Source organism: Phoca vitulina, unplaced genomic scaffold (genome assembly GCF_004348235.1).
Source record: "Phoca vitulina isolate PV1807 unplaced genomic scaffold, GSC_HSeal_1.0 scaffold21, whole genome shotgun sequence".
Taxonomy (NCBI): domain Eukaryota; kingdom Metazoa; phylum Chordata; class Mammalia; order Carnivora; family Phocidae; genus Phoca; species Phoca vitulina.
The window spans coordinates 31,144,056-31,159,923 of record NW_022589724.1 but is presented as its reverse complement, the minus strand read 5'-3'; the positions used below and the strand labels follow the sequence as shown (position 1 = coordinate 31,159,923).

General features: G+C 59.7%; 1 protein-coding gene across 2 annotated transcripts in view; it reads right to left on the bottom strand.

The window, feature by feature from the left end:
* The window catches only part of COL5A1 (collagen type V alpha 1 chain), a 151,232-nt gene that overhangs the window by 97,727 nt on the left and 37,637 nt on the right, over positions 1–15,868 (bottom strand). For both annotated transcript variants that reach the window (XM_032418758.1, XM_032418760.1), the window contains exons 3-4: positions 10,453–10,666; positions 9,010–9,172 (exon numbers count right to left, since the gene is read on the bottom strand). In XM_032418758.1, coding sequence (XP_032274649.1) covers positions 9,010–9,172; positions 10,453–10,666 — 377 coding nt within the window. The remainder of the gene's footprint in view (positions 1–9,009; positions 9,173–10,452; positions 10,667–15,868) is intronic.

Sequence of the window (15,868 nt, the reverse complement as noted above, 5' to 3'; positions counted from 1 at the left end):
TATTACCAACACCAGCATTACTACCAGCATTACTACCAACACCAGCATTACTACCAACACCAGTATTACTACCAACTCCAGGGAGCCCGTGAGCACTGAGGAGCCAACACAACACGCATGTCCCAGGCTGCTCTGCAGAATCGTCCGGGCAATTATCAGGATAAGACTATCAGCCGGAGGTACCCTCCTTAATGCCGGGAGGGCTGTTACTATTATCTGCTTTTCTAAAGAGGACAGAGGGAGGACATTCGGAGGCGCAGCCGCTGCCCCATCCAGGGCCTTGGGTTTTCTGAACAAGCCTCCCAGCTCGGCCTGGTGCCCGGCTCCTCGGACACCGAGGCGGCACGGTGCAGACCTCGCAGGGCCTGTCCTCCCCAGTGCTGAGAGCTTCCGAACAGAACCGGGGTAGCACAGTGGGAAAATGAGTCTGCGCTGGATTCTCCATGTGCTCAGAGAGGAAGACCTCCAACGAGCGCGCCGCACAACCATCAGAGGCCCCAGCGCCCTGCCCCCAAACACAGGGACATGCGCTTAGGAAGGGGCCACCCAACAAATGTGCACATGGACGCCCCAGTATTGGAGGCTCTCTGTCCCAAGGTGATATCACCCCCTGGAGGCCCAGGGATGCTGAAGGCCCATAGCCAGCCTGGGGAGCCCCTCCGCCGCCCATGAAGTACGCCCCTCGGGGGTCCCACCACACCCCACACCCTCACAACTGCAGCCCCTGGGCCGGCACTCTGCTGGTAAGGGCTGGACGCTAGCACCCCCACCTGCCGGCTGGGCTTGCAGATGTCCCTCTAACTCTCGCACCTGCAACACAAGGACGGTAAAGACAGTGACAATCCTTGTCATCACAACAACCGTGGCATTCGCAGCTCCCCTCCCCCAGCGTGGTCCGGAGAGTCTCACAGTTCGAGGCCCTCACACAGCATGGATGAGGAGGGACGCCCAGTGCTGGGACCGTCGTCAGGCCCCCTCCCCCAGCACTCACAAGCCTAGCAGCCCCATCTCCTGCACGAGGAGACAGAGTCCCAGGCTAGCCCCAACCCATGCAAATGGTAAAGGGAGGTCAGGGCCACGATGAAGCCTCCCCACGTCCCCTGACAGCTAGCAGCAGTAAAGAAAAAGTCCCCGGGGCCCCCTGCCCTCCGGTTACCCACATGGGCAGCTCCCAAGCTCGGGCACCACTGCAGGCTGGACCGCAGGACTCTGCATCCAGAAGCATGGGCCGCAGAGTCCTGCCCCTCCAGGAAAGCTGCCGATCCTCCCCCGTCCACTGATCGGCCCTAGCCCATACCCGCCGCAGCCCTGCAGGTGACCTCGAGGTGACATACCCTCCCTGGAGCCCCGGCGCCAATCCTCCCCAGGGACCCGCACATCAGAAAGTCATTCCACAAGCCTGGACTCCCAGCCCTGCATCAGCCCATGGGGCCGGCACATGGGCCGGCGGCTCAGAGTTTCCATGGAACAAACCTGAAGCCCTCTCAGGCCAGGAAGCAGGGCCTGCCTGACTCTGTGGGGTCTCTCTGACCCCTCCTAGCCGCCACCCTCCCAGCTGCTTGGCTCAACAGGGATCATGAGGACCCAGCACAACCCAGGCCAGCTCCAGGAGCACATCCTCAGAGCTCGGTCCCCACCCCAAGCACCCTGACCACTCAAGGCACAGCCCCAGATGAAAGCCCCTTGGCCTGGGCACCAACATGAGACCCGCTGCCACCCTGCTCGGGCCAGCCTGTGCGAGGCAGTCACCCCAGCCGACGTCCAGCTAGTCACTGGCCCCCAGCCCGCAGGCCGCTAGCCACAGTACCAGGCAGAAGTCCAGGCCCAGGCTTGCCCACGGCCCAGCCCTTCCTGGACCTGAGCTGGAGACAAAAATATACCTCAAACACTCTGCATACTGTCCTCTATTGGCCAGGCAGTTGCCCATCCAAGCCAGGAGCCACGCTCGGGGCTGCCCGTGACCGCTCCCTCCAGCCAGGAAGAGCTAACCATCCTGCCTCCTCGACCAGACCCGACTCAACAGCCCAAGAAAGCCTCCATTTGAAACCAACCAAACAGTCATGCCCAGAGACGAGCTCTTCATTAACCACACATGCCCTATAGGAATTAATGGGTAAACCTCCTTCCACACTGATCTGCGGGCGGGTTAAATAGCGACCCCAAAACAAAGCTCCAAGTCCTGTTCCCCAGACTCTAGGAACGGGACCTTATCTGGAAATGGGGTCTTTGCAGATGTAAGGAAGTTAAGGGTCTTTCAAGACGAGACCATGCTGGATTAGGGTGGGCCTAAATCCCATGATAAGTGTCCTTAGAAGAAAGACAAGGGGCAGACAAACGAGAGGAGGAGAAGCCGCGTGCAGATGGGAGCAGAGCCTGTAAGGACGCGGCCTGAAGCCAAGGAACCCCGGGGCCACCAGGAGCTGGGGGAGGCAGGAAGGACCCCCACCTAAGGTCCTCGGGAGGGAGCTCAGCCCTGCTGACACCTTCATGTCAGACCTCTGGCCTCCAGAACTGGGAGACAATCAATTTCTATCTTTCTGAGCCACCAAATTATGGAGACTTGTGGGGACTGCAACATCCCTGCCCTTCCCAGGAATTAGGGAAGGTCCCTGGGAAGTGGGCAGAGCCAAAGACCCAGTCGAGAGGCTCCAACCTTGCTCACTCCTGTCCTGCAGCATCCCTTGGGGTCCGCCTGAGAACTGCATCGGCAGGCACGGGGCTGGGCCTCACACAACGGTCAAGGCAGGGAGGTGCTCCCAGGGAAAGCTCAGACGGGCACTGAGGAGGGGCAGGGTCCTATTGGTCCTGGGACGGGGAAGGACGGAGCAGGACGGACCAGGCCCTTCAGGTGCACTCCGCCTGCTGCGGGCCCCACCCAGGCATGCCATTGGCAGCTAGAGGGCCTGGGTTTGAGCTGCCCGCCCTCTCCCCCAGGGCCATCCCTCGGGCCCATGACTTAGCCCCGGGAGCTCCCACGTCTCCATCTAAAGTCAGGGCACACGGGCCTAGAGCAGGGACAGCATGCCATGCAGACAGGGGTCCCCCCCTGCTGCTCCGCGTGCCTGGGAGGCCCTGGGACTCAGTGGGCCTGCACACAGGGCCACGCCAGCCCGGGCAGGGCAGGGGTGGGGGCCCCAGGCTCAGAATGGCCTACACTGTTGTGCAGCTCAGGCTCCGTACCAGGACAGCAGGAGGACCCTGTGTGGCACAGCCCCGGACTGCGGCACCTGTCTCGCAGCAGGGCAACAGAACAGCCTGGCAGGTATTCCAGATGGAGCCACGGTCCCCCCCGGGTCTGGCTCCGGAGGCTGGTTCTTCCTGTTCCCAGCATGGGTCTAACTGGCAACACCAACTGCAGAAACACCCCTGGACCGGGAGGGGGGCAGGGGGGCGGGGGACACGGGGGCTTTACCGGCGGCGCCCCAGAGCCTCGAGCCACGGTGTCCGAGCGTGAGCTCAGAGCTGGCCCCACCAGCCCCACAAATGCACCACCTTCCCAGGATGGGAGAAGCACACTCTAGAACACACTCGCAGTTCCTCTCCACAGAGAAATTTGGGTCAACATGACAGCACTGCGGGGATGCTGATGGAAACAGAATGAACAAAAGTGCTGCTTCCCAGCCCCAGAGAGAACAGATCCTCCAGCAAACAGCCTCCAGGGTCAAGGGCCCGGGGGTCCCAGTCCTACAGCTCCCCAGTCACAGCCCACGTGCTCCACTGGCCCTGGGTCCCCCGCATGCACCCCCAGCATGCGTCCCTGTGGCAGGTGACGGGATGGTCCCTGGAGGGGCCTGGGAGCTCCGAGGTCGTAGCCTGGGCGGTGAAAGCCAGGATGTGGACCCAGGCCTCCGACGCCAAGCCCACCGCTCTCTCGCCTTCGAGACGCTGATGCTAGGAACCATGCACACGGAGGGACAGTGGCTCTACGCTCCCCAGAGGGGTCCCAGGCCGCCTCATGGATGGCCGAGAAAGCCCAGCCCAGCAGAGGTCCACTCCTGCTCCAGGAAAGCTGCATTCCAGGAAAGAACATGTCAGTGGAAAAGCCAGGCCTCTGGAAAATGGGAATCAGGGATGAGGTAAACCCTTGTCTTTCCAAATGAAAGGCGGGTGGACAGACGGGAGGACCGTCACTTGGGTGTGATGCCATCTTCTTCCCGCCGGCACCCAGGGGCGTGCAGAGAAAGCCCCAGTTTACAGTCTGTTTGGTCTTGTTGCCCCTTGAAACATCCAACAGCTTAGAAGCAGGTTTGGCGCCGGGCCCAGAACTCCCTGGCTCCCCGTCCCCTGGGGTAGGCCTCCCTCTGTTCCCGGCTCACCAGAGAGGAGGGTCCTCCCACCACAGAGGCTCGCCCCCCGGCCGAGCCCCACCCTCCAGACCCCTCCACCTGGAACACCCACCAGCTCCAGGCCCCACAGAGGAGCCAAGGGTGGGGAGGGGGATGCCGGTCCCCCGGATCAGCCCGTGTTTCCGAGCCAGGGCCGGAGAGAGTGCTCAGCAGGCTGGGCAGGGAAGGCCAGCTCTGGCCTGCAAACAGCTTGTGCTGGCTCTTCCTGGAAGGTTCTGGGGCTTCATTGACCCCACAGGTCAGGGCACTCTGATGTCCTGGGGACCTGTGTGGGACCACGGGAGCAAGCACCCACCGGCATCATCAGGACCACCCGGGATTCACCCTGGCTGGGGAAGGTCGTGACCCAGTTTCTGAAGTCCCAGTTTCGTTGGTCAGGTGGACAGAGAGATGCACGGGCAGCTGGGAGTGTGGCGCCCGCCCTGCGACGTGACACCAGAGCAGGACTGTCAGGCTCCCGGCAACAACAGGTCTGGGGACCCACCCTGCTCCCCTGCAGTTTTGCTGGGCGACCTTCTGCAGGTTCTTCACCCTCTCTGGTGCCAACGTCCCGGGAGTGGTGAGGGTTGATGGCAGGGCAGAGCACTTGGCGGGTATCGTCGCGGGCCCGGCTGGCCAGTGCTGACCTGGCTGGCCTCCTACCCAGCCCTACCATGGAAGGAAAACAACCACTTCCCAACTCCTGCCAGACATAATCGCTTTCCCTGGCACTCTCGTCTGTGTTTCCAAAAACACAAAGCTCGTTCCTAAGCCCTGGAAGAAAACAAGACTTTTTCCTGCCTGGGGAGGCCCACAGGACCCCTCTTCTAAAGAACAGCTCCCCACCTCCCCTCAGCCTGCCTGGCACCCAAGCCACCCAGGACCCCAGGACACAGGCACATCCCAGGGGAAGGAACGGGACGTGGGACACACAGCTCCGCAGGGACACCGGGGTGAACAGCACCCCAGAGCAGCCCTGCAGAGCGCGCAGAGGGTCTGGGGCAGTGTGGTTCTCTGGAGCCTGGAGGGTGCATTTTACTCAGAGTCCATCCAGAGTGTGGGCCTCCTCCGCCCATTTTCCAGATGAGGACATTGGGCTTGGAGAGGCTTAGCAATGGGCTCCTGGTTATCAGCTAGAAAGGAAGTGGTTGAGGCCCAAAGCCCGTGGGACCTTTGCATGCACTTCCTCCTGGGGTGGCTTCAGGAGGGACTGTACTGTCCTGTCCCCTGTCCAGCAGGGCAGACCCGTCACAGGCTCACACCGGGGCTGGGAGACCAGGGGCTGCCGACCTGCACAACCAGGCCCAGGGTCTGCACCTGGGAGGAAGGGTTCACCGCAGCTCCGAGTCCCTATGCCAGGCTCTCGCCCTGGACGGCACTTCATTTCGGACAAGGGGGTTTCTGTGGGGCCATGTGCACCCCAGGAAAAACCCCAGTGCCCCAACAGGCTCTCTGGAGTTTAGTAAACCCCTGTCTGGACGCAGCACTCAACATAGTACTCGGTGTGTGTGCCCGTGGTGATGGGCGCCCCCACCAAAGTCACCCCGAATCCTTCCAGCTCACCCAGGCCCTTGCAGAGCTGTGGGACAAAGTGGCATTTAATGAGGGAAAGATGTCCTTCCAGGGGAAGAACGTGGAGGCTGGAGAAATCGTTTTCAACGTGCCGCCCCCCCCCCCCCCCCAGTTGGAAGAGCTTCTAAGAGAAGCCCAGTGGTTAACACGGGGAGTGCCGTTATTTGGAATCTGGTGGAAAGTAAAAGAGTTAAGTCACTTCTATTTCAAAAGAAACAAAGACTCTTCCTCTCTTGCCCTGAGGCCCAGGGTGTCTGGGCCTCGAAGGCCAACGCGCCCAGCTCAGTCACTGCCCCGTGAAGAGAAAAGCCAGACAGAAGGCTTGGGGGCCACTGTGTCACTGGCCTTCGTTGCGAAAGCCAGGTCACATTTTCCAACGTGAGCAAGTCTAGCAGCCAGGAAAGTCCACGTCTGGGAAAACACCAGCACCTCGCGGGCCCCAAAACCTCCCGCTCCTGGCAGCCGCTCTGGCTGGAACAGCAGGAACACCGCGGCCGGCCATTCCAAGCACGTTCCTGACCTGCGCCTCGATGCAACGCCGGCCCGCCCGCAGCCGCACGGGGAGGCCTGCGCTGCCCCCCACACGCGCACCGCGGGCCCCACGTGGCCGCCATCCCACGCTGCAGACGGGGACCCTGAGTCTCGGACAGGCCAAGCAGCCCAGCCAGCGTCCCCCAGCGGGGTTCAGGCCCTGACCTCTCCCGGGGCTTCCCTACAGCAATGCAGTCTTCGTATCTTGTGCTCCCGGGAAAATAGCTCCTTCTGGCTCAGCCAGAATATCCAGGAAGTAGTATTTGCTTTAGGATCCTAAATTTTTTTTTTTTTAAAGGTAGAGAAAGCTTGTTCCGGCCTCTTTACAAAGACAGGCACACCGTGAGCCCACCCGAGGCACAAGAAATGACGCGGATTTCCGCCTAGCACAGAAAAGCTACCACACAGTAAATGAATTCAAACCCGTGAAGCCACAGCCCAGCATTGGCACACCTTCCCGCCTCCAGATCCAGAACTTCAACCGACAGGAAGAGGGCCAGCGTCCGCAGTGACCCTGGCTCCCCGTCATGAGCAGGCACCCGCGTAGCTGAGCCCAGGTGAGCCCCCAACATCCCTCAAGGTGCCATGACTAGTCCCCACGTTAGACAAATGAGAGTCCCCAAGCTCAGCAACGTCACCTGCTTTACCTGGATCCTGCCACCAGCGAGGGATCTATACCAGCGACAGCTCAATCCCAGTCTGTGTGACCCCCGTGCCTCCGACACCAGCTCCCCAGGAGAGCCCCTCAGCCACCCCCGGCCTGGCTGACAGCCCTGGCCATCCTGCAATTCAACCCAGGTCTCTGGGCAAGTCGGGTCAGAAATGTGCCCATGGGGTGTGTCTCCAGAACTTGCAAAATTTGGCAGCACCAGAGGGCTCCAGGCTCCACCCTGCCCTGCTGTCCCAGGACACGCCAAGGGCGCCCACGCCCAGCAGGGCCCATGGACCCACCTTCACAGGCTGGCTCCCCAGCCTTCTCTTAGCGGCCCTCCCACCCCATCTCCGTGTAGACATGTCTGTTCTGGGCCTTGCTTGTCCATCGTCCCACCTCTCCACCTGCCTTGACACGGAACTCAAATCAAAACCAAGCTACTAATACCGTCGAGCGCCTACTCTGAGGGTCGCCATGTGCCACAGCCCCAGGAAGTACTGTGTTCATGATCCCACTGCACAGACAGGAAAGCTGAGGCTAAGACACGGCAGGGCAACTTGCCTGAGCCTCCAAATCCAGCACGCGAGATGGGGGGCTTGCCCCGGGCGAGCCACCCTCCTGAGAGGTTTTGTGGTCATGCCACATGCACCGCTGTGACTTTGCAGAAAGATGAGGCTTTGGAAAAGTCACTCTTCACCTGCTCAGCAGCAGACCCTCCCCACCGGCCAGCCCTGGAATCTGCAGAGACATCACTCCATCTAGAACAGAAATGGGAGTAACAAGCACGCAGTCTCTCCCTCCGGGGCCCCCGCAGTGCACAGGGATCCGGTCGACACCTGACCAGCCTGGGGGTCTCCAATTCACCGAGTAGATGCACGGGCCCGGACACCCTACCTCAGGTGTGAGCACAGGGCTGGAGGGCATGGAGCATTCCCCTCAAACATGGCCAAGTATGTGCACAGTCCCGGGAATTTCGAGAGGAAACGCTGCCCCAAGGATGAAATCCCAGAGCTGGGAGAGCCCTCAGACCATCCAGCATGGTGGTTTCCAAACACACTTTAGCCACAGAGCCCTGGGGGCAGCCAACGCTCCTTCCACAAAGCCCGAATATGTAGAAGAAAGAAGTCCAGCGGAGGGGTCCTGGCTGTCACCTCGCCCAAGCCAGAGGGACCACCGCCGGTCACCTGAAGTGCCTTCTAGAATGCAGATCCCAGGGCCCTGCCACAGGCCTGGGGCCCCGGCACCTCAGGAAGCAAAGCCTAAGCATCTGAACATTTAAGATCCCCAGGTGGTGCCACTGTGCTCCGCTGGGGCACCTGGAAACCACCGGTCCCCTGCAGAGCTGACCTGCTTCTGCAGGACAGAGCTCTTTAACGCTGTCTTATACTGAACCCCAGTCTTCAAAGGAGAGAAATGCAGGACTCTGCAGGTTGAAGTGGGGGCTCCCAGGGCCCACTCTGCTCAGCCCTCTTCTCCGTCCCTGAGGCATTTCCCGGGGAAACCGGGTCCCAGGCTGTAGGTGGGCACCACCAAGGGACAGCACCTCCGAAGGGTGGCGGCTCGTGCCTTCCCGCAGCGCCCCGGCCTCCGGTGCCCCCAGCCCCAGCTGCCCCCTTCCCAGGACCCTCAGATACCAGAAGGCAGGAGTCCACATGTGTCCACGAGCCCCAGACCACGCTCACCAAAGCCCGTGCCCTTCCCAAGCTCGTCCCTGGGCCCCTTGGACAAGGGTGGACACGCTGTCCTCACAGAGCCTCTCCACTCCCACAGGCCACAAACAGCCCTCGGGATGGCAGCAGAGGCCGCAGCCAATAGGAACCAAGGCCACGCCAGAATTCCCGCTGTCCCCGAGAAGGAGGCTGCATCCAGGAGGGACCCCTCGCCAGCGCCGGTCCCAGGTGCCCGTGGGACAGCCTCCCCTCATCTTACCTCGAACACTTCCTCGTCCAGGATCCGGGTCCCAAACACGATAATGCCGTTGACATCTATCATGGGGTGGTCACTGCGGGCGAGGTGTTTGGTGGTCTTCTTTTTACAATCCAGGATCAAGGTGACATTTTTCTTGTGGATACTGAGAGCGATCCTGTGCCACCTGCGAAGAAACAGCCCGGGCAGGTGAAGAGGGCGTGTCACAGACCACCAACACAGAGGACCTGCAGCAAACGATTACTTCTTGCACGGTCGCGGGGGGGCTGGGCAGCTCCGAGCCCAGCCTCTGCCATCAGACCAGGCTGGCCACGGGTCTGTGAACCTGAACCCCGTAGCAAACTGCAGGCTGCTGGAGAAGACAGGGTTTGCTGGGAAGTGGTGGGATGGATGGATCGATGTGAAGCTCTCCGTGAGAAACACAGGGACCACATCCTAAGGGGCTTCCAAGATCAGGCCCACGGCCTCGGATGTGTTCGCCATGAAAGAGCTGACTTTCAAACTACCAGGGTTTAGGTATGCCCCCAGTAGAGAATTCTGGAAAGATTTGTCTTTTTTTTTTTTTTTAAATCATTCACTCCCACATCTAATGTGTCCATATCCTGAAGGATATCATACGTCCTTTAAAGAAGATGTGGTATCTATACACAATGGAATACTAATCAGCCATCAAAAAGAATGAAATCTACCATTTGCATCAATGTGGATGGAACTGGAGGGGATTATTCTAAGCGAAATAAGTCAGTCAGAGAAAGACAATTATCATATGATTTCACTCATATGTGGAATTTAAGAAACGAAACAGAGGAGCATAGTGGAAGGGAGGGAAAAATAAAACAAGACGAAATCAGAGAGGGAGAAAAACCATAAGAGACTCTTAGTCATAGGAAACAAACTGAGGGTTACTGGAGGGGAGGGGGGTGGGGGATGGGGTAACTGGGTGACAGGCATGAAGGAGGGCATGGGTTGTAATGAGCACTGGGTGTTATATGCAACTGATGAGTCTCAGACATGTACCTCTAAACCAATAGTACACTATATGTTAATTAATTGAATTTAAGTAAAAAAAAATAAAAAATAAAATAAAAGGATATCGTACATCCTTTCTGGAAGGAGTCGGGTAAAACCGCACGATCTTCGATGTCCCTTTGAGACTCGGAGCCTAGCATTTGAGATACTTTAGTGCATTTGAAGGGGAAGTGGAGACCCAGGGAGAAGTAAGGGCCCCCCAAAGACACAGAAGACAACCCAAGACCAGGACCCAGGCCTCCGGACTCGAGCCCAGTCCTCTCTCGGCCTGGTGCCCACCTGTGTGCATGGTGGGACCATCCTGCTTTTTTGTCAGGTGCATCCTGCCATAGGTCCCTTGCCAGCCAGCAGGCTTTAGGCGGCCTGCCCGGCCCCCCAGCAGGAGTAGGACAGGGTTGCTGAGCAGTGCCCACTTACTTGCCATCGGACAGGTTGATGCCCCTGAAGAGGGGGTAATCCTCTGGTCCTGGTTTCCCCGTGTGGTCCTCATAGAGGAAGACCGGAGAGCGGCCCATCTCCAGGCCGATCTGCTGGATGCCCTGCTCATTGTAGATGGAGACCAGGAAGGCCTGGCTGCCTTTCTTGGCTTTCACAGTGGTTAGAATGGAGAAATCCTCAGGAAATGAAGATGCTGTAACAGAAGACAGAGATAAGAAGGCAGTCAGGAAGCCCTAACTATACCCAGCCACAGCTATACAAACAAACCTGCTCGGGGACCTGGCAACTTTTGGTGCATATGGTGGTGCACAGCCATCTGCTGCACATCTGCCCCTTGATCAAACTGTTCCTGCAGCCCTTCCCTATCGCCACATGACCAAGCCTACCCTCTTGGAGGCTCAGTACAAATACAAACCTGACTGGTTCTTCCAGCAGTGAGTCTTCAATGTCATCTCCTCAGTTCCTATACCTCAATACATCTGTGTATAAATCCTAATTAGAACCTCCTAGAATGTCAGCTCCCTCTGGGCAGGGGCTGTTTTCAGATGCATCTCTGTACCCTCCATAGCGCCTAAGGCTATACCTAGCAGATTGTGTCTCATTGAGTGCCCTCAGGAGGGAGGGGGAGAGAGAGCAGGGAGAAGGAAGGCCTGAGGCAAGGGACCACATCTCCGGGCTAGTATGCAAAACAGAAGATAAGTAGAAAGAAATCGAAAGACTTCAACGCAAATTTTCAAAAGGAAGGAAAAAAACAAACCCCATATGTTAATGGCAGGGAATGCTCTTTAAAACTCAGGACAGAAACAACACGAGGTCATTAACGACCAGGCCCACACCAGCCTGCCGAGAGCCAGCGCGGGCCTGCCCTGCCTGCTCCAGATCTCCCCACGCGCACGCGCCCTTCCCCCCCATGGATCCTGCTGGCCCAGAGAGCGTGGCGGGTCCCTGCACGGGGGAGCCACCCGGAAACGCTCCGCAGAACCGGCCAGAAGGAGCGGCGTCCGGAGAGGAGTCGGCATGAGCACCCTCACAGGAGAGGGGCTGTGAACCTGGCTTACGGGCCTGGATAAGGAGCGACCCTGTTGTCAGACCCACCGCTCCTTAGAATGGTAACAAGGTCAAGCAGCTGGCCCCAAGGCCTGTGGGGCTGAGCTGGGGGGAGGGCAGCTTCCAGCGCAGACGCTATCCGTGGGCGCCCTCTGCTGATGGAAGCGCCGTGCGGCCAGGCAGCTCGCCCTGCTTCTGCTCAAGGGAGCAGAGAGCCGCAGGGTGCCATGCTGGGGACAAGGGGACCTCCAGGGCACCAGGCCCAGGGCGTCCTAAGACTCCCGGGGGGCAGGAGGAGGGGGACCACCCGCTGTGGCGTCTGTGACCTCTGAAGGACTCAGGGTGAGGAGATGTTGCCAGGACGAGCCAAGGGCAAGAGAGGCCACGGCTGCTCCCATCAGGGAAACCAACTGGCCCCCAAAGGCCAGCTCAGAGACTCGTGTCAGGTCCCAAGGCGGAGACAGAAGGCCGCTTGAGAAGTCCACCCCACGGGCCCCAAACCCCCAGCTAAGGTGCCCACGGGGGGACAGAGGCCCTGGGGCTGGGGTCTCCCTCCCCCAGGGGAACGGGCAACGCTGGGCAGCGCGGCCACCTGTCCCAAGACAGGCCGAGTCAGGCCGCCCTTCCACATGGACAGGAAGCCTTTGGGAAGAGGTGTCCTGAGATGACCACAGTCTCAGAGCCCTCGGCTCCACGCTGTCCCTCCGCTCGAGGGACGTGAGGGGAGTCAGAGGGGCATCTGCTGGGCAGGCCAGAAGAAGCCCCCGCTGCAAGGCCAGGGCAGGACCTTGGGGTCCCACTGGGTCCCTGGGGGTGAATGGGCACCAAGGGGCCCAGGGGGTGTTTGACCTGAGGCACCCAGAGGCCACTGCCCACGTCCAGGGTAGCAAGGTTACAGTCCCTCGCTCTCATCTCGAGGGTCACTGCCCCATCCCCAGCCCAAGACGACCCCACGCCATATACATCCTGTCTGAAATACAGAGAAGAACGGGGAACGAGGGCGCAGCCTGGGGAGAGCCACGGCCCCATCTCTCCAGCTCGTGAGGACACCGTGTCCCAGCGTTCACACCTTCGTGAGAGCAGATCTCAGCTCAGAGAGCCTGAGAGGATAAATTATGTCTGACATGAATCTCCCTGCTGGTGAAATAATATTGGCTTTATTGTCACTCCAGAGATGGCCTATTCCAGGCGTGACGTGAGCCGGACGCTGACACGCTCCCTGACCCGTGCTGTCTGGGCTCTCCGTGGGACTGCGTCTGGGTCCCACTCTTCCTACTCGATTTCTCAAAGTCACAGGGGAGAGGCGGGTTCAGCAAGAGGCCCAATTACTTCCTTAGGTCATTTCCTTTTCCCTTCGCTGAGGCCAAAGGGCACCGCGGCCATTTGGGTATACAGTAGGAACTTAATAAAGGCATCACTATTAAACTGAATCCTACTAAGCCAACGGCTTCTGGACAAGACGGTCTGCTGGACGGGGGCTGATCTGGAGCACCAGGCCCGCCTGGAGGGAAGGTCTGGCGCGAAGGCCAAAGGGGGCAGGGGGACATTGTCATATCCCAGCCCTGCTTCAGATCCTGAGCATGAAGGGAGTCTCAGTGGCCCTGAGGTTACCAGACGGAGGACAAAATGGAGAGAGGACCCCAATCCGAGGCACGAGAACAGAGGAGGGGGCCAGTGATCATGGGGAGGCCTGCTGTGTCCTGGGGCCCCAGGAAGTCGGGGCAGCCCAATGGAACACACAGCCTCCTGCATTCAGGAGGATCCGCGATGGCATCTTCTAGGGTCTCAGGCCTGTCTTCCCGTCACACGATGTCCCCCCCAGGCAGACGGTGGTGAGGTCCGGAGACCCCCAGGCAAGCAGGGTCACCCTCTCTGGCTTGCCCCCCAAAGCGTCCCAGTTCTGGGCTCTGCCTTCGTCCTTACAGCCTGTCAGGGCCGCCCAGTGCCAACTGTCGGGAAAGGTCCAGGCCTACAGTCAAGCTGACCTCAGGACCCGGGCCACTGAGTGTGAGCGAGATGAGGAAGACCCCTCGGAATCAGGGAGGGCGCGAGTCTCTGTCTGGCTAGCAGGTGCAGACACCACGGAACTGCCTACCTGCCCCCCCGGAAGGAGAGCAATCCCACTGCAGGGTCCCCCACTGTGCCACCCTGACTTCCCAGTCCAGGGAAGCCGGGACTGCAGACCATTCGTACAGAGCTGCCGAACAGGTGAACGGGCGCAGTGGGCGCCACGGGTTCGCCCACGTCAGGTGCGGGCTGGGGGAAGAACACGTCCCCACAAAGGATCCCAAATACCCGCTCGGCCTTGGCCACCGAGCGCTCCTCCCTGAGCCTGCGAAGGGGGCCCTGCGTCCTTGGAGCAGCTGGGCAACTCCGGGGTCTCCTCGTCATGGCCATGAGTCACCCAGACATGGACGTCCCTTTGCTCTAAGACTCATTCAAACATGTTTACACTCAACTCCGGCCGCCTGACCACCCGGCCCGTCCAGCAGACACAGCATCTCCCCCGACCCAGAGACGGGCCTCCCAGTGAAAAGGTCAGCCGGAGTCCAAGAGAGAAGGGACAGAAGCCATGTGTCTCCTCAGACCCGAGGCCGCAGTCACACGACACTGGCCTGGAAGAATGTTCCCTGGCCGCTTTCACGGACTCCACACTTTGGGATTTGGAGAAGGGACCCCCTCGAAATTCCTACTCAGATCAGCCCGAGGCCACCTCCGGCTTTATTTGGCTTTGATGAGGCGCTGGATCTGCCTGGACCCGTTCCACTCCTCACAGTAATTGTGACCAGAAGACCCTGTCAGAGCGTTTACACTCTAAGTGTCTAATCAAGTCCCTAATTTGAGAGCTTAGGGAAAACGAGGTCTGAGAAACTATGCCCTGTCTTACAGCTGAGGGATCCACACTGCATCTCCCATCACGAGTCTATCTTCTGGGATCCCTGCAGTTTTAGGAGGGCAGGGAAGACTCTCACCCTGAGCTGGGCGGGCGTTGGGGGTCAGAGTGATGGCAGATCTGTCCCAGGCAGGACGCCTGGCTTGCCCAGCGCGGCCTGGCCGGGGGACAGCACTGTGCATGCCCCGCACAGGCGCCAGGGCCTGGGGCAGCCACCCCCTGGAGCCCTTCCTTTGTGCCCCTCAGTCTCTCTAGGACAGGGGACGGAGGGACGGGGGGATGGGGGGCAGGACGTAGGCAGCTTCTGGGCGGAGATGAGAGCGAGCATCTGGTGGATGATTCTAGAAGACAGGCTCAGCCCCATAGGGGAGGAAGTGCTCCGGGACGTGTGGAATGTTGGCCCCGACAGCAATCTGTGGGTTATAAGCCAGGGGACCTGACAGTGACCTGGTCTGCAGCCCAGGGCGGCCAGGCACACAGAGGTGGGCTCCCGGGAGGTCTGGAGGGGACCCAGTGCCCCTGACTGACCTCATCTACCCGAAGTGACCTTCTTGAATAGGGCCGACCCAGCCTCTCTCAGGGACAGACACCTAAGGGCCCCATGGATTAAAGGCAGGCTGAGTGCAAGGGGCATCGGAAGCAGGCACAAAGCCCCTGAAAGAGCGTGTCCTTCGGGACCCTCTGGGGACGTGGGAGCACAGAGACACCGCGACTTGTCCAAAGACTGCCCAACGTCGGGGTCACAGCCAGGTCACCAAAAAGTGATGCACAGTCTTCTACTAATGACAAGGGTATTATAGCACATGGAACGGGCACCTGCCCAGGAGAGCATGACTGCCTGGTCCCCTGGCCCCTTTCTGATCTGAATCACGAGCTCATTTAAGGCAGGGGGGAGAAGTGATCCATCATGGGCTATTCATCCACGTTCAGAGAAGCCCTGAGGGTTTGCCTGACCCTGGGGTGTGGGGAGGGGGTGTCACAGTGTCCACAGCCGGGTGACAGGGACAACTGGGATGCCACATCTTAGCAGCCAACGTCGCCCCCTACCCTGGGCACATAATTCCAAGCAGAGATCTGGCGCTTGGCAATTGCTTCTCATGAGAAGCCTGCACCCTCTAGCTGGGAGCCCTGATGCTCGATTCCTCTGTCTCTCCAGGTCATTGCCCCCAATTAAGCTTCCGTGTGGGAGCGCTTCCTTTCCCATGACCCGGGGTCTCTCTCAACCACGTCACAGGGGAACTAGCCATCACCTTTTTGCATGTGGAGTCCTGGCAGCCTGTCTACAGCTAGAGACACACCTGCTCAGAGAAGCGAGGGGAGCAGATGAGGCCTCGCGGGCCACCCTCACTGGTGGGTGGGGACGGCCGCTGAGCTGCTTTCACTAGAATGAGACCACAGCGGCCTCCTTAGATGGGCTTCCTGGAAACCAAGTGTGCTTCTGCCACCATACGGTCA